General features: G+C 43.0%; 1 protein-coding gene across 6 annotated transcripts in view; it reads right to left on the reverse strand.

Annotated features, from left to right (window-relative positions):
• Positions 1 to 19,067, reverse strand: part of tbrg1 (transforming growth factor beta regulator 1) — a 134,069-nt gene that overhangs the window by 89,837 nt on the left and 25,165 nt on the right. For all 6 annotated transcript variants that reach the window (XM_068020258.1, XM_068020260.1, XM_068020259.1 and 3 more), the window contains 3 exons: positions 17,846 to 17,928; positions 10,673 to 10,709; positions 3,069 to 3,131 (listed from right to left, as the gene is read on the reverse strand). In XM_068020258.1, coding sequence (XP_067876359.1) covers positions 3,069 to 3,131; positions 10,673 to 10,709; positions 17,846 to 17,928 — 183 coding nt within the window. The remainder of the gene's footprint in view (positions 1 to 3,068; positions 3,132 to 10,672; positions 10,710 to 17,845; positions 17,929 to 19,067) is intronic.

The following is a 19,067-nucleotide window of genomic DNA, read 5'->3' on the forward strand; positions in this document are numbered from 1 at the left end:
TTCTGAACTGTTGTTTAGGTTTTTTTAATATGGGTATGTTTTCAGATAACTGAAAAATCAAAATGGTAACTGAAGCCAACTTCACACATTTATTTAGCAAACTGACTGGTTGCTGACTGCTATTTGCCAAATTACAGGTGGTAGTTTGAAAAAAACAAGTGATTTGATTGCTCAGTTTTCTGCCACTGATTTATTCCCCATTAACACTGATGCAACTGAACTGCTTTTGATTCTTTCATATTTAGTTAGTCAAATATTCAACCAGTAATATCACAGAATGACTTATTTCAACCAATCACTAAGCTTTGTCTTAATAATGTAACTCTGAGGTCTGATACTTTTCAGCAGTTAACAAAGAGATTATGTGATATACACAGGTAAAAGGAAACTGGCACATTGGAGCCGAGACCAGAACAGAGCATGCAATCTGGAGATCACACAATGGATAAAGTGGAGGCAATTGGAAGGAAATGAGCTCACCGGGGATTTTTTAAAAAATTATTATTCATTCTCAGGATGTGGGCCCATTATTATCCATCTCTAACAAGTGAGTGACTTTCTAGGCCATTTCAGGAGGTATTTAACAGTCAACCACTTTGGCGTGGGACTGGAATACAGACTAGACCTAGTAAGGTAAACATTCGTAAACCAGTTTGGTTTTTACAACAATGCGACAGTTTACTGATACCAGATTTCTATTTCTGGACTTTTAAACTGAAAATTCTCAAACTGCCTTGGGGGGACTTGTAAGATTTCATAAACATATTCAGGGAAACGTGCACCCATTAAAGACAGACACAGCTTGTCATCAATAAGAAGGAAATAGCAGAATTATTAAATGAGGATTTTACATCTGGCTGCACAGTAGATGAAGAGAATAAAATACTAGAGCCACAAGGAAAACTAAAAATAAATCAGGGGGAGAAATTTATTGGATTTAATATAAGTAAAAAAAAAGTAATGGAGACTTAAGATAGACAAATCTAGTCATTGGTAGGACAGAACTTGAGTATTGCTGAAAATAGAGACATGTTGTCGAAACTTTTCATCTTGCACTCATCAGAACAATCCACAAGAATACCAATGTAAGGGAAAACAACATTACACACAATCCATCAGCGTCAGCATGGTTTTATGAAGGGTAAATCGTGTTTGACTAATTTGCGAGAGTTCTTCAAAGATGTAACAAGCAAAATGGATAATGGGGATCCTGTAGATGTAGTATATCTGGACTTCCAGAAGGCATTTGATAAGGTGCCGCACAAAAGTTAATACACAACGTAAGATCACGTGGGGTTAGGGGCAATTTATTAGCTTGGACAGAGGATTGGCTAACCAACAGAAAACAGAGAGTTGGGATAAATGGGTCCTTTTCTGGTTGGCAAGATGTAACTAGTGGTTGCCACAGGGTTCGGTCCTCGGGCCCCAACTATTTACAATCTATATTAATGACTTGGATGCAGGGATAGAAGGTACTATAGCCAAATTTGCAGATGACACTAAAATAAGTGGATAGTAAGTTGCAATAAAGAAATAAGAAATTTACAAATGGATATGGATAGGTTAGGTGAATGGGCCAAAATTTGGTTGATGGAGTTTAACGTGGATAAGTGTGAGGTTATCCATTTTGGTCAGAAGAATAGAAAGGCAAATTAGGAAGGGTTGGGGTGAATGGTACCGGGGATGAGGGACTTCAGTTACGTGGAGAGACAGGAGAAACTGGGACTGTTCTCCTTACAGCAGAGAAAGCTCGGAGATCATTTGATAGAGATGTTCAAAAGCATGAACAGTCATAGAATTATACAGCACAGAAACAGGCCCTTCGGCCCATTGAATTCATGCTGACCATCAAGCACCTAACTATTCTAATCCCATTTTCCAGCACTTGGCCCGTAGCCTTGTATGCTATGGCGGTTCAAGTGCTCATCTACATACTTCTTAAATGTTGTGAGGGTTCGAGTTTCGTTACTGTAAATAAAGAGAAACTGTTTCCAGTGGCAGCACAGTCGATAACCAGAGGACACAGATTAAAGTGATTGTCACAAAAACTAGTGGCGATTTGACACAAAATTTTATACACAGTGAGTTGTTGCAATCTGGAATGTGCTGCCTGAAAGGGTGCTGGGAGCAGACACAATAGTAACATTCAAAAGAGCATTAGATAAATAGTTGAAGGGAAAAACACATGGTAGGGCCAAGGGGAAAGAGCAGGGAAGTAGAATTAATTGGATAGCTCTACCTAGGAGCCGGCATAGGCACGATTGTCCAAAAGGCATTTTTCTGTGCTGCATCATTCTATGATTCTATGCGTAGAGTGAAACCAGGAACCTACAGACCTATCAGTCTGATGTCAGTTGTGTGGAAGTTACTAGAATCTGTCAATAGGAGCAGAGTGACTGAGCACTTGCACAAATGAGTTGATCAGAGTTAGTGTGGATTTGTGAAGGGTCTAACTAATTTAATTGAATTTTTGAGGAAGCCACTAACATGGTGGAACAGAAAGTGCTAATGGATGTTAACTAGATGGACTTCCAGAAGGCATCTGATAAGGTTTCCCACAAGGGATTACAAGCAAAAATTAAATTGCATTGAATTGGAGGGATGGGTTAGAAATTTGGATGGGAGTTAGGAAGCAGAGTAGGGATAAAGGGAAAGTACTCTGATTGGTGGGCTGTGACTAGTGGTGTTCCACAGGGACTGATACTGGGCCTTCAGCTTCTCACCATATTTTGCACAGATGACACCAAGTTGGGAGGCACAGTAAGTACTGCAAATGATAGCAGGAAGTTACAAAGACAGATTAAGTGAGTGGGCAAAACTGTGGAAAATGGAATTCAATATGAATAATGAAATGTTAACTCTGTTTCTCACTCCACAGATGCTGATTGACCTGCTAAGTATTTCCAGCATTTTCTGCCTTTGTTCCAGATTTCCAGCATCAGCAGTTTTTTTGCTTTATTTTTTTAATTCATGGAAAATACCCCAGTCAATGCCTCCAGGAAAGGAGGGGAAAGGGGAAAAAAAGCAAAATCAAAACAGCAATTAAAATATCCCAAATTCACACTTACCAATAGGGCAAAAACCCCGTTCCTGTTCTCAAGTCTCTTGAATCGTCTGCTCCCTTTCTGAGTCTGTAATACAGTAATATACTGATGCTCAGCTGTATCACATCTAACACAACTGCCCAGCACCCCGAATACCACTTAGAATACAGCTTAGAATAATACTGTACCCCTAGATCAAAATTATTTCATTTAAACTCGGCGTGGTTCAGCAAGGATCAGAAAATGTCTTAAAATTATTGAAAAATATCTAATCATGCAAGCATTTAAAATCATCCATTTCTACACATAATGCTCTGGAATAAGCTTGAGTTGTTTTCACTAACTGGGAAAAAAATTCATGGTTTTAAAAGCCCTGAGAGTGTTAAATCTTGCTGTAAAAGTTAAGATTTTAGAAATACTTGTTTCACATTTTAAGAATTGTCCATCTATGGAACTGGTTAATGTGAACTTGGCTGACGTTTAAAGAGCAAATGGACAGATTTCTGATCAAACAGGGATCCCGGAGTACAAATACACAAATCACTAAAAGTAGCGACACAGGTTGGCAGGGTCATAAGCAAAGCAAACCAAGCACTAGGGTTTATTTCTCAAGGGATAGAATTAAAAGTAAGTTTTGCTAAACTTGTATTAAATCTTGCATAGACCCACTGGAGTACTGCGTACAATTCTGTCACCTTGTAATAAAAAGATATAGGGGTACTGGAGAGGGTGTAGAGGAGATTTGCAAGGATGATACCAGAAACATGAGGGTATACAATGGAATGCAATGCCCGAGAGTGTGATGGAGGCAGATTTAATCGTGGCTTTCCAAAGAGAATTGGATAATTACCTGAAGTGAAAAAATTTGCAGGGCTACAGGAAAAGGACTGGGGAGTGGGACTAGGTGAGCTACTCTTACAGAGAGCCAGCACCGATACGGTAGGCTGAATGGCCTCCTTCTATGCTAAAACCATTCTATGATTTTATACCTATCAGGAGAGGATGAACAGCTGGGTCTGTTTTCTCTTGAAAAAAGAAGGTTGAGGGTGACCTAATAAAGGTCTTCAAAATTATGAAAGGTTTTAAGAGAGCAGACACAGAGAACTTTTGCACTTGTGGGCAAGAGCAAAACTAGAGGCCATCAATAGAAGATAATCACCAAGAAATCAAATCGGGAATTCAGAAGAAACTTCTCTACCCAGAGAGCAGTGACAATGTGGAACTCACAACCACAGGGAGTGGCTGAAATGAGTACAAAGAACAAAGAAAATTACAGCACAGGAACAGGCCCTTCGGCCCTCCAAGCCTACGCCGATCCAAATCCTCGATCTAAACCTGTCGCCTATTTTCTAAGGGTCTGTATCTCTTTACTTCCTGCCCATTCATGTATCTGTCTAGATACATCTTAAAAGACGCTATCGTGCCCGCGTCTACCACCTCCGCTGGCAACGCGTTCCAGGCACCCACCACCCTCCGCGTAAAGAACTTTCCACGCATATCCCCCCTAAACTTTTCCCCTTTCACTTTGAACTCGTGTCCCCTAGTAATTGAATCCCCCACTCTGGGAAAAAGCTTCTTGCTATCCAACCTGTCTATACCTCTCATGATTTTGTACACCTCAATCAGGTCCCCCCTCAACCTCCGTCTTTCTAATGAAAATAATCCTAATCTACTCAACCTCTCTTCATAGCTAGCGCCCTCCATACCAGGCAACATCCTGGTGAACCTCCTCTGCACCCTCTCCAAAGCATCCACATCCTTTTGGTAATGTGGCGACCAGAACTGCACGCAGTATTCCAAATGTGGCCGAACCAAAGTCCTATACAACTGTAACATGACCTGCCAACTCTTGTACTCAATACCCCGTCCGATGAAGGAAAGCATGCCGTATGCCTTCTTGACCACTCTATTGACCTGCGTTGCCACCTTCAGGGAACAATGGACCTGAACACCCAAATCTCTCTGTACATCAATTTTCCCCAGGACTTTTCCATTTAGTATAGATGCATTTAAGAGGAGGCTAGATTAGCATGAGAAAGAAGGGAAAAGAGGGTTATGATCAGACAGTTAGATGAGGAAAGACAGGACGAGTTTCAAGTGGAGTATAAATGCCAGCGTGGGCTGGCTGGGCCGAATGGCTCGCTTCTGTGCTTTATACTTATGTAATCTGATGTGAAGATTACTACTCTGGTGCCTAATGCAGGAGGGAAGTGAAAAATCTGAGCAGTTCCTAACCATGGATCTGATCAGCTGGAGCAGAAAACCACCTTATTCCTGCAGAATCCAGACTCAAAGTCCAAACACCTCACTGACATTGGGCAGCACCACCCTGAGCACCAGGACACTGTGATATCTGCTGTTCACAAGTAAACAATCAGTAAGAGACTGAGATACATTGTCAACTATGGCAGTTACAGAAGAATATACCAGTCTCTGTTCACCTATAAATGTTATTCCATACAGTTTGGAATGGTGCAGCCAATAGTGCAACATTCCTGTGTTGAACAGAATTAGAATTTTACAAAGCTTGGTTTCACTCAGATCAATGGCTGTGTGCAGATGAACAAATATCTGTCTCATCTACAGCAGCCAGTTGGCAATGCTCAATCACCCCTTTCTGTCTCAGTTAAAAATTATACAAGTGTTGTTACATCCCTCACTTAAAGCGGAAACAGCACTCTCATGATCCTTGTAGAAACATAGAAAATAGGAGCAGGAGTAGGCCATTCGGCCCTGCTCAGCCATTCATTATGATCATGGCTGATCATCCAACTCAATAACCTGTTCCCACTTTCGCCCAATATCCTTTGATCCTTTTAAACCCAAGAGCTATATCTAACTTGTTCTTGTTTTGGCCTCATCTGCTTTCTGTGGTAGCAAATTCCACAGGTTCACCACTCTCTGGGTGAAGAAATATCTCCTCATCTCAGTCCTGAATGGTTTACCTCGTATCCTTAGACTATGACCCCCGGTTCTGGACTCCCCCACCATCGGGAACATCCTTCCTGCATCTACCCTGTCAAGTCCTGTTAGAATTTTATAGGTTTCCATGAGATCCCCCCTCACTCTTCTGAACTCCAGCGAATATAATCCTAACCGACTCAATCTCTCCTCATACGTCAGTCCCGCCATCCCAGGAATCAGTCTGGTAAACCTTTGCTGCACTCCCTCTATAGCAAGAACATCCTTCCTCAGATAAGGAGACCAATATTGCACACAATATTCCAGGTGTGGCCTCACCACGGCCCTGTATAACTGCAGCAAGACATCCCTGCTCCTGTACTGGAATCCTCTCGCTATGAAGGCCAACATACCATTTGCCTTTTTTACCGCCTGTTGCACCTGCATGTCTACCTTCAGCGACTGGTGTACGAGAACACCCAGGTCTCGCTGCACATTCCCCTCTCTCAGTCTACAGCGGTTCAGATAATCATCTACCTTCCTGTTTTTGCCACCAAAGTGGATAACCTCACATTTATCCACATTATACTGCATCTGCCATACATTTGCCCACTCACTCAACTTGCCCAAATCACCCTGAAGCCTCTCTGCATCCTCCTCACAACTCACCCTCCCACCCAGTTTTGTGTCATCTGCAAATCTGGAGATATTACAATTAGTTCCCTCATCTAAATCATTAATATATATTGTGAATACCTGGGGTCCTAGCACCGATCCCTGTGGTACCCCCACTACTCACTGCCTGCCATTCGGAAAAAGACCCATTTATCCCTACTCATTGTTTCCTGTCTGCCAACCAATTTTCTATCCAGCGCAATACACTACCCCCAATCCCATGTGCTTTAATTTTACACACTAATCTCTTATGTGGGACTTTGTTGAAAGCCTTCTGAAAGTCCAAATAAACCATATCCACTGGCTCCCCCTCATCAACTCTACTCGTTACATCCTCGAAGAAGTCTAGTGGATTTGTCAAGCATGATTTCCCTTTTGTAAATCCATGTTGACTCTGTCCGATTCTACCACTGTTCTCCAAGTGCTCTGCTATAAAATCTTTGATAATGGACTCTAGAATTTTCCCTACTGCTGACGTCAGGCTGACTGGTCTATAATACCCTGCTTTCTCTCTACCTCTCTTTTTAAATAGTGGGCTATTAGCTACCCTCCAATCTGTTCCAGAGTCTATAGAATCTTGGAAGATGACCACCAATGCATCCACTATTTCTCGGGCCACTTCCTTAAGTACTCTGGGATACAGAGACTATCAGGCCCTGGGGATTTATCGGCCTTCAATCCCATCAATTTCCCCAACACTATTTCTCTACTAATACGGATTTCCTTCAGTTCTTCTCTCTCACTAAAAACCCTGTGTTGCCCAACATTTCTGGTATGATATTTGTGTCCTCCTTTGTGAAGACAGAACCAAAGTATGCATTTAGTTGATCAGCCATTTCTTTGTTCCCCATAATAAATTCCCCTGTTTCTGACTGTAAGGGACCTACATTTGTCTTCAATCTTTTTCTCTTCACATACCGATAGAAACTTTTACAGTCAGTTTTTATGTTCCCCACAAGCTTACTCTTGTACTCTATTTTCCCCTTCTTAATCAATCCCTTGGTCCTCCTTTGTTGAATTCTAAACTGCTCCCAATCCTCAGGTCTGTTGTTTTTTCTGGCAAATTTCAATGCCTCTTCCTTGAATCTAATGCTATCTCTAATTTCCCTTGTAAGGCATGGTTTGGCTACCTTTCTCATTTTACTTTTGCGCCAGACAGGGATAAACAATTAATAATAATAAGAAGAAGAAATGCTGGAAATACGCAGCAGGTCTGGCAGCATCTGTGGAGAGAGAATCAGAGTTAACATTTCAGGTCAGTGACCCTTCTTCAGAACTTCAGAATAGAGTTGTGAAGAAGGGTCACTGACCTGAAACGTTAACTCTGATTCTCTCTCCACAGATGCTGCCAGACCTGCTGAGTACTTCCAGCATTTCTTGTTTTTATTTCAGATTTCCAGCATCCGCAGTATTTTTGCTTTTATTTTAGGAATAAACAATTGTTGCAGTTCATCCATGCGCTCTTTGAATGTTTGCCATTGCCTATCCACCGTTGTCCCTTTAAGTAATATTTCCCAACCCATCATAGCCAACTCGTGCCTCATACCTTTGTAGTTTCCTTTACTCAGATTCAGGACCCTAGTCTCAGAATTAACTATGTCACTCTCCATCTTGATGAAGAATTCTATCATATTATGGTCGCTCATCCCCAAGGGGTCTTGCACAACTAGATTTGTCAATTATTCCTCTCTCATTACACAGTACCCAGTCTAGGATGACCTGTTCTCTAGTTGGTTCCTCAACGTATTGGTCCAGAAAACCATCCCATATACACTCCACGAATTCCTCCTCTACAGTATTGTGACTAATTTGATTTGTCCAATCTATATGCAGATGAAAGTCACCCATAATCGCATGCATCTCTAATTTCCTGTTTAATGCCATTCCCAACATCACCACTACAGTTTGGGGGTCTATATACAACCCCCACTAATGTTTTTTGCCCCTTAGTGTTTCTCAGCTCTACCCATACAGATTCCACATCGTCAGAGCCAATATGTTTCCTCACTATTGCATTAATTTCCTCTTTAACCAGCAATGCAACGCCACCGCCTTTTACTTTTTGTCTGTCCTTCCTAAATACTGAATACCCCCGGATGTTCATTTCTCATCCCTGGTCACCTTGCAGCCATGTCTCCGTAATCCCGACTATGTCATACCCGTTTACATCTATTTGCACAATCAATTCATCCACTTCATTGCGACTGCTCCACGCGTTAAGGCACAAAGCCTTAAGGCTTGCCTTTTTAACATTAGATGTCCCTTCCCACTATTTTTCACTGTGGCCCTGTTTGATTCTGGCCCTTGATTTCTCTGCCTATCACTTTTCTTATTCCCCTTACTGTCTTTTGTTCTTGTCTTTGATTCCCCCCGCCTCTGACTCCTTGCAAAGGTACCCATCCCCCTGCCATTTTTGTTTAAACCTTCCCCAACAAATACTCCCCCGAGGACATCAGTCCCCGGATGCCCCACAGCATCTAAAAGCTTGATATTACCACAAAGAGATGGCTGCTAGAGGAATGCCCTGTTCTTGTGTCCCTCTCCCCGACAGCTGGCTGCTGATGTGGCTCTCTGTACATGAAAACTGGGCTTCCCAAACAGGTGCTTTTTTATTTATTTAGAGATACAGCACTGAAACAGGCCCTTCGGCCCACCGAGTCTGTGCCAACCAAGAACCACCCATTTATACTAACCCTACAGTAATCCCATATTTCCTACCACCTATCTACACTAGGGGCAATTTACAACGGCCAATTTACCTATCACCTGCAGGTCTTTGGCTGTGGGAGGAAACCGGAGCGCCGGGCGAAAACCCACACGGTCACAGGGAGAACTTGCAAACACAGGCAGTACCCAGAATTGAACCCGGGTACCTGGAGCAGTGAGGCTGCGGTGCTAACCACTGCGCCACTGTGCCACCCTGTGCTTGGTTACAGAAATTCCAAACTGCAAAAGAATGTCTGCAAAACCCGCTAGCTGCGCACACCATTACTTGATGGAGGCAGAAACCTTGCTAAAGAATCTTGTTTTGTCGGAGTTAAATTCCACAAAGTTATTCAAGTCAATATAGTTGAATTCGCATCAATATATTGTGCAGCAACTGTTAGGACATCTTGCAGCTTTTGGTGGTCAAAATACAGTCCAGGATGCACAGGGACTCAGGAGAGCTGCTGTTCCATGTCTCACTGAGTCACAGTTCACAGCTCGCTAACTAGAGAGCGTCACTGCATCTAGGATTAAGTAGAATTGGGATGGTACAGAGAAAAATCAAAATGTTTAAGGAAGATAAATAGTCTCAATGAGCTGATCAGTGAGCAGCTGAGCCACAGAGGCCTAGATCCAGGTTTCATCTCTGATCCACATCACCAGCTGATCTGAGCTGTGGGCGGAACGATTGTGGGGGATGACAGATTAGGATTCTTGTTCTTATTTGTTGTTCAGGGATACCTCCTAGAAGTGTCTATATATGAACAACAGGTGAGGAAAGATCTTTCTCAGCTGTGACATTAAGTAACTGAAGACTTAGTCAAAGTTCAGGAGAGATTAGGGCAGAATGTTGGGGAGAGGGAAAAAGAATGGAGCTGTTTTATGGTAAATCTGAGTTTAACCCTCATGCCTCAATGCTTGGGACCACTGACCCTCAATAAATTGGTAAGAGCTTGAGTTACAATGACAATATAGATGCCAATACAAACATACCCTTCTTAAATAAAACTGCAGATCACAGGCATTGTAGGAAAAAAGGAAAGTACACAGGGGTGCAATTTTTAATTTAATTTTTAAACAGTGTTTGATTTGGAAATTTAGGAAGAGGAATGTGAGCACAAAAAGCCCAAGATTAATCTTTGGAAAGTTGGTAATACGCTCCCCAGGGAATGCCAATAATATTGTGGCCCATTTTCTACCTTTGAAGCCAAAAATAATTCAGGAGAGATCGAGATATTTTATTAAAATGGTTGTTACAATTGAATCATGCCTTCTGTACCATCAGGATGTAATGAACAGTGAAAATAAAGGAGTAACAGGTCCACATGGATAGAAAGAATTCTTACCTCTCGATACAGAACTGCTTCCAGGCTAGATTTGGAGCTACAGGGAAGGAAAGCAAGACAATCAGTCAATAATGTAAGGCAGTTTGACACTGACTGTGGTGCAGATTAGTTGCATGTTGGATCTTGGGATGTCATAAAGCGCTTCAAAGCCAATGAAGTATTTTGAAGTGTCATTTCTCTTGTAATGTCGTGAACACAACGGCCAATTTATGCACAGCAAGATCCCACAACAACAATAAAATAAACAATCAGATAATTAGTTTCAGTAATGCTGCTTGATGGATTCATACTGGCCAATACACCAAGGAGAATTTCTCTGTGTTTCTTTGAATAGTGCCACAGGATTTTTTTTGTTCAAGAAGACAGAAGACATGTTAACGTCATATCTGAAAGATGGAACCACTGACTGTGCAGCACTAATCAGTACTGCACCGAAGTGCCAGCCTAGATTATTTGCTGAAGTTTTGAAGTGGGGCTTGAACCCATGACCACTGACTCCAAGGCAGCAGATCTCCTACTGGGCCACAGCTAACATCTGGACACAGTATTTAAAATTAGGAGTGTTATGTGGAGAGGCAATATAACTCAAATGGTACAATTTTGAAGGGGGTGCAGGAACAGAGATACCTGGGGTGCATGTACACTAATCTTTGAACAGGACAAATTAAGAAAGCTGTTAAAAAAGGAACATGGCTTTATAAATATAGGCAGAGAGTACAAAAGCAAGAAAGTTATATTATGCATTTATAAATCACTGGTTAGACCCCAGTTAGAGTATTGTAGAACAAAGAACAAAGAACAGTACAGCACAGGAACAGGCCATTCGGCCCTCCAAGCCTGCGCCGATCTTGATGCCTGGCTAAACTAAAACCTTCCACACTTCCGGGGTCCGTATCCCTCGATTCCCATCCTATTCATGTATTTGTCAAGATGTCTCTCAAACGTTGCTATTGTATCTGCTTCCACCACCTCCCCCAGCAACAAGTTCCAGGCACTCACCACCCTCCATGTAAAAAACTTGCCTCGCACATTCCCTCTAAACTTTGCTCCTCTCACCTTAAACCTATGTCCCCTAGTAACTGACTCTTCCACCCTGGGAAAAAACTTCTGACTATCCACTCTGTCCATGCCACTCATAACTTTGTAAACCTCTACCAGGTCGCCCCTCCACCTCCGTCGTTCCAGTGAAAACAATCCGAGTTTATCCAACCTCTCCTCATGGCTAATACCCTCCAGACGAGGAAACATCCTCATAAACCTCTTCTGTACCCTCTCCAACACGTCCACATCCTTCTGGTAGTGTGGCGACCAGAATTGTACGCAATATTCCTAGTGTGGCCTGACTAAGGTTCTGTACAGCTGCAACATGACTTGACAATTTTTATACTCTATGCCCCGACCGATGAAGGCAAGCATGCCGTGTGCCTTCTTGACTACCTTATCCACCTGCGTTGCCACTTTCAATGATCTGTGGACTTGTACGCCCAGATCTCTCTGCCTGTCAATACTCCGAAGGGTTCTGCCATTTACTGTATATTTCCCACCTGCATTAGACCTTCCAAAATGTATTACCTCACATTTGTCAGGATTAAACTCCATCTGCCACTTCTCCGCCCAAGTCTCCAAACCGATCTCTATCCTGCTGTACCCTCTGACAATCCTCATCGCTATCCGCAACTCCACCAACCTTTGTGTCATATGCAAATTTACTAACCAGACCAGCTACATTTTCCTCCAAATCATTTATATATAATACAAACAGCAAAGGTCCCAGCACTGATCCCTGCGGAACACCACTAGTCACAGCCCTCCATTCAGAAAAGCACCCTTCCACTGCTACCCTCTGTCTTCTATGACTGAGCCAGTTCTGTATCCATCTTGCCAGCTCACCTTTGATCCCGTGTGACTTCACCTTTTGTACCAGTCTGCCATGAGGGACCTTGTCAAAGGCTTTACTGAAGTCCATGTAGACAACATCCAGTGCCCTTCCTTCATCAATCATCTTCGTCACTTCCTCAAAAAACTCGATCAAGTTAGTGAGACATGACCTCCCCTTCACAAAACCATGCTGCCTCTAGTATGATGTAGTATGTATGTATGTAGTCAACACACTTTAGGAAAGGTATCAAGGCCTTGGACAGGGTGCAGAGAAACTTTTTTTAGAATGGTACCAGAGTCGAGCAACATCAGTTGCGTGGAGAGATTTGAGAAACTGGGATTGTTCTTCTTAGAGCAGAGAAGGTTAAGGGGAGATTTGATAGAGGTGTTCAAAATCATGAAGGGTTTTGATAGAGTAAATAAGGAGAAATTGTTTCCAGTGGCAGGAGGCTCAGTAGCCAGAGGACACGGATTTAAGATAATTGGGAAAAGTACCAAAGGGGCTGATGAGAAGAATTTTTTTTTTAAACGCAGTGAGTTGTTGTGATCTGGCATGCACTGAAAGAGCCAAATGGCCTCTATCTGTGCAATTATGACTCTACGATTGGAATGTGCTGCCTAAAAAGGCTGTGGAAGCAGATTCAATAGTTACTTTGAAAAGGGAATTGGAGAAATCCTTGAAGGGGAAAAATTTGCAGGGGAATGGGACTAATTGAATAGTGTTACCAAAGGGTTGGCACAGGCACGACAGTCTTCTTCTATTATCATTCTACAATTCTTATGAAGAGAGAACTAGATAAATATCAAAAACAAATTATTGGCTGCTCAGATACAGCATGAAATTAGATTGAAAGGGATTACTTTAGCAGAGGAGTGAGCGCTGATTGTGCTATACTGAGCTAAATGGGCTGCTTTGGTACTTAAATTTCAATGATCTTATTTTCCACCAGAGGGAGCTGTACCAGTGCCCTCGCACACTGCCTGAATTGTATAACACACTATATCGAAAATGAGAAAATCATCCTGCACTGCTATGCAACACACAAAATACTAACAAGTGAATTTTGTCCAGTAGGATTGCACTGTCATAAGTCTCATTTCTGCCAACCTTAAATTCTTCTTCCCTTAAATGGCTGTTGCTCTACTAAAGTTCGGACTGTGACACACTGATAGGGCAGGACACAGGCAGTTCTACTCTGCAGCTCTCTGCGTAATTCCTGATCTGCAAGTGCCTGATGGTGACAGCACCACAGGGGCTAGCAGCCCTCCGGTACTTTGCCAACTGCCCATTCCTGTGTGAGCCTAGACTGAGTAGCAATAAGCTATTCAACTACTGAGGTAGCCCAATTCTCATCCTCACCAACATCCAAGCACGTTCATTTTACATCAGGGAGGAGGCACTGGCCATAATTTTCCAGTCTTCCTCAGATTCAGTGGTGATGCCAGAAGACAGAAAACTACAAATGTTACAACCTTATTCAAAAAAGGTTGTAAAGATAAGCCCAGCAACACAGGTCTGTCAGTTTAACCAGTGGTGGAGAAGCATCTAGAAACGATAATTCGGGACAAAATTAATAGTCGTTTGGTAGTACAGAACTTTGAGTATTGCTGAAAACAGAGACATTTTGTCGAAGCTTTTCGTCTTGCACTCATCAGGACATTTCGCAAGAATACCAATGTAAGGAAAACCAACAAATTTATACTGCATGGGAAAATAGTGCTGATTGGTTGGCAAGTGGACTCTAATTGGTAGAGGCGTTGCCATGGAGAATGTACCAGTTTATGGTGAATGACAGATGTGATTCCGCGATTGGACAACATTTGCTAAATAATCCTCAGTGTGCTAAGAATTACGCTGACAAACTTAGAATTAGAATTAGAATTAGAACATTACAGCGCAGTATAGGCCCTTCGGCCCTCGATGTTGCGCCGACCTGTGAAACCATCTGACCTACACTATTCCATTTTCATCCATATGTCTATCCAATGACCACTTAAATGCCCTTAAAGTTGGCGAGTCTACTACTGTTGCAGGCAGGGCGTTCCACGCCCCTACTACTCTCTGAGTAAAGAAACTACCTCTGACATCTGTCCTATATCTATCACCCCTCAACTTAAAGCTATGTCCCCTCGTGTTTGCCATCACCATCCGAGGAAAAAGACTCTCACTATCCACCCTGTCCAGCCCTCTGATTATCTTATATGTCTCTATTAAGTCACCTCTCCTCCTCCTTCTCTCCAACGAAAACAACCTCAAGTCCCTCAGCCTTTCCTCCTAAGACCTTCCCTCCATACCAGGCAACATCCTAGTAAATCTCCTCTGCACCCTTTCCAAAGCTTCCACATCCTTCCTATAATGCGGTGACCAGAACTGCACGCAATACTCCAGGTGCGGTCTCACCAGAGTTTTGTACAGCTGCAGCATGACCTCGTGGCTCCGAAACTCGATCCCCCTACTAATAAAAGCTAACACACCATATGCCTTCTTAACAGCCCTATTAACCTGGGTAGCAACCTTCAGGGATTTATGTACCTGGACACCAAGATCTCTCTGTTCATCTACACTACCAAGAATCTTCCCATTAGCCCAGTACTCTGCATTCCTGTTACTCCTTCCAAAGTGAATCACCTCGCACTTTTCCGCATTAAACTCCATTTGCCATCTCTCAGCCCAGCTCTGCAGCCTATCTATGTCCCTCTGTACCCTACAACATCCTTCGGCACTATCCACAACTCCACCGACCTTCGTGTCATCCGCAAATTTACTAACCCACCCTTCTACACCCTCTTCCAGGTCATTTATAAAAATGACAAACAGCAGTGGCCCCAAAACAGATCCTTGCGGTACACCACTAGTAACTAAACTCCAGGATGAACATTTGCCATCAACCACCACCCTCTGTCTTCCTTCAGCTAGCCAATTTCTGATCCAAAGCTCTAAATCACCTTCAACCCCATACTTCCGTATTTTCTGCAATAGCCTACCGTGGGGAACCTTATCAAACGCCTTACTGAAATCCATATACACCACATCCACTGCTTTACCCTCATCCACCCGTTTGGTCACCTTCTCGAAAAACTCAATAAGGTTTGTGAGGCACGACCTACCCGTCACAAAACAATTTAAGATTGTCAGTCGAGCTCGCAGTGTGGCGCATCTGCGCATACTGGAAGCTACATATATTTATTTATTTTATTATTTAGAGATACAGCACTGAAACAGGCCCTTCGGCCCACTGAGTCTGTGCTGACCAACAACCACCCATTTATACTAATCCTACATTAATCCCATATTCCCTACCACATACCCACCTTCCCACAATTCTCCTACCATCTACCTACACTAGGAGCAATTTACAATGGCCAATTTACCTATCAACCTGCTCGTCTTTAGATTTAGATTTAGAGATACAGCACTGAAACAAGCCCTTCGGCCCACCGAGTCTGTGCCGACCATTAACCACCCATTTATACTAATCCTACACTAATCCCATATTCCCTACCACCTACCTACACTAGGGGAAATTTACAACGGCTAATTTATCTATCACCTTTGGCTGTGGGAGGAAACCGGAGCACCCGGCGAAAACCCACGCGGTCACAGGGAGAACTTGCAAACACAGGCAGTACCCAGAATCGAACCCGGGTCCCTGGAGCTGTGAGGCTGCAGTGCTAACCACTGCGCCACTGTGCTGCCCTAATCTCTTCTCATACAGTATAAATTTGTTGCTTTCCCTTACATTGTTATTCTTGCGAGTTGTCCTGATGAGTGCAAGATGAAAAGCTTTGACAAAATGTCTCTGTTTTCAGCAATACACAAAATTAAATGTGGGTTGATTAAGGAAAGCCAGCACGGATTTCTGAAAGGCAAATTATGTTTAACTAACTTGCTGGAGTTTTTTTGATGAGGTAACAGAGAAGGTTGATCAGGGTAATGCTACTGATGTGGTGTACATGGACTTCCAAAAAGCATTTGATAAATTGCCACACAACAGACCTATGAGCAAAGTTTTAACGCGTGGAATAAAAGGGAGTGTAGCAACATGCATACAAAATTGGCTGAGTAACAGGAAACAGAGAGTAGTGGTTATGGACGTTTTTCAGGGTGGAGGTAGGTTTGTAGTGGTGTTCTCCAGGGGTCGGTGTTAGGACCCTTGCACTTACTGATATATAATAATGGCCTAGACATTGGAGTACAGGGAACAATTTCAAAATTTGTGGATAATACCAAACTTGGAAGCATTATGAACTATGAGGATAGTGTAGAACTTCATAGACAGGTTGGTGGAATAGGCAGACAAGTGGCAGATGAAGTTCCATGCAGAGAAATGTGAAGTGATTCATTTTGCTAGGAAGAACGCGGAGAGACAATATGAAATAAAGGGTACAATTCTAAAAGGTGTGCAGGAGCAGAGGGACCTAGCTGTATATGTGTATAAATCATTGAAGGTGGCAGAGAGAGCAGCTAATACAGCATACAGCATCCTGGGCTTTATTAATAGGGGCATAGATTACAAAAGCAAGAAGTATTGTTAAACTTGTATAGAACGCTGATACGGCCTCAACTGGAGTATTGTGTCCAGTTCCAGGCGCCACACTTTAGGAAAGATGTGAAGACATTAGAGAGTGCAGAAAGGATTTACCAGAATGGTTCCAGGGATGAGGAACTTCAATTATGAGGATAGATTGCAGACAATGAGACTGTTTTCCTTGGGAAAGAGAAGGTTGAGAGGATATTTGACAGAGGAATTCAAGATCATGAGGGTTCTGGATAGAGTGGATAGGGGAAAACTGTTCCCACTCGTGAAAGGATCAAGAGCAAGAAGGCACAGATTGAAAGTGATTGGAAAAAGAACCAAAAGCGACACGAGGAAAAACTTCTTCACGCAGCGAGTGGTTAGGATCTGGAATGCACTGCCTGACAGTGTAGTAGAAGCAGGTTCAATCGAGGCATTCAAGAGGGAATTGGATTGATATCTGAAAAGAAAGAATGTGCAGGGCTACGGGGAGAAGGCTGGGGAACGGCACTAGGTGAATTGCTCTTTCAGAGAGCTGGTGCTGACACGATGGGCCAAATGGCCTCCTTCAGTGCTGTAACAATTCTCTGATTCTGACTTTCTCATTTCCAGCTCAGGAGCACCAAAACCATTTGTAGGACTCCACCTACCCCCACGGCAGAGCCCAGCCAACAGCACTGACCAGCGAACAACCCTGGGACCTTCAGGCCTTTCGTCGCTTTGCACCCAACTCAGGTTTGCCAACTGCGTGAAAGTTCTATACTAAATGCCATCTTACTTTGACTGTACCAGTCCTCGGTCCAGTATCCTCTGCTTGATTTCCTTGATGTGCAGCGGTCTCCCAGCCTCTTCCAGAACAATCTGTAATAAAACATGTGAACACTTTTCACCAACTCTGAGTCCATAAACTGCTAACTCTGAAGGCAGTACTGAAAACGACAAGTGAAATTTATAGCTCGGGTTAGAATAAAGTCTGAATTTTGTGTTAATAAAAGGTGAGGGCTGTTAGAACAAAAAAAGAACAAAGAACAAAGATAATTACAGCACAGGAACAGGCCCTTCGGCCCTCCAAGCCTGCGCCGATCCAGATCCTCTCTCTAAACATGTCGCCTATTTTCTAAGGTTCTGTATCTCTTTTCTTCCTGCCCATTCATGTATCTGTCTAGATACATCTTAAAAGACTCCATCGTGCCCGCATCTACCACCTCCGCTGGCAATGCGTTCCAGGTGCCCACCACCCTCTGCGTAAAGAACTTTCCACGCATATCCCCCCTAAACCTTTCCCCTTTCACTTTGAACTCGTGTCCTCTAGTAATTGAAACCCCCACTCTGGGAAAAAGCCTCTTGCTATCCACCCTGTCTATACCTCTCATGATTTTGTACACCTCAATCAGGTCCCCCCTCAACCTCCGTCTTTCTAATGAAAATAATCCTAATCTACTCAACCTCTCCTCATAGCTAGCGCCCTCCATACCAGGCAACATCCTGGTGAACCTCCTCTGCACCCTCTCCAAAGCATCCACATCCTTTTGATAATGTGGCGACCAGAACTGTACGCAGTATTCCAAATGTGGCCGAACCAAAGTCCTACACAACTGTAACATGACCTGCCAACTCTTGTACTCAATGCCCCGTCCGATGAAGGAAAGCATGCCGTATGCCTTCTTGACCACTCTATTGACCTGCGTTGCCACCTTCAGGGAACAATGGACCTGAACACCCAAATCTCTCTGGACATCAATTTTCCCCAGGACTTTTCCATTTACTGTATAGTTCACTCTTGAATTGGATCTTCCAAAATGCATCACCTCGCATTTGCCCTGATTGAACTCCATCTGCCATTTCTCTGCCCAACTCTCCAATCTATCTATATTCTGCTGTATTCTCTGACAGTCCCCTTCACTATCTGCTACTCCACCAATCTTAGTGTCGTCTGCAAACTTGCTAATCAGTCCACCTATACTTTCCTCCAAATCATTAATGTATATCACAAACAACAG

This window comes from Heterodontus francisci, chromosome 42 (assembly GCF_036365525.1).
Source record: "Heterodontus francisci isolate sHetFra1 chromosome 42, sHetFra1.hap1, whole genome shotgun sequence".
NCBI classification, from domain to species: Eukaryota; Metazoa; Chordata; class Chondrichthyes; order Heterodontiformes; family Heterodontidae; genus Heterodontus; species Heterodontus francisci.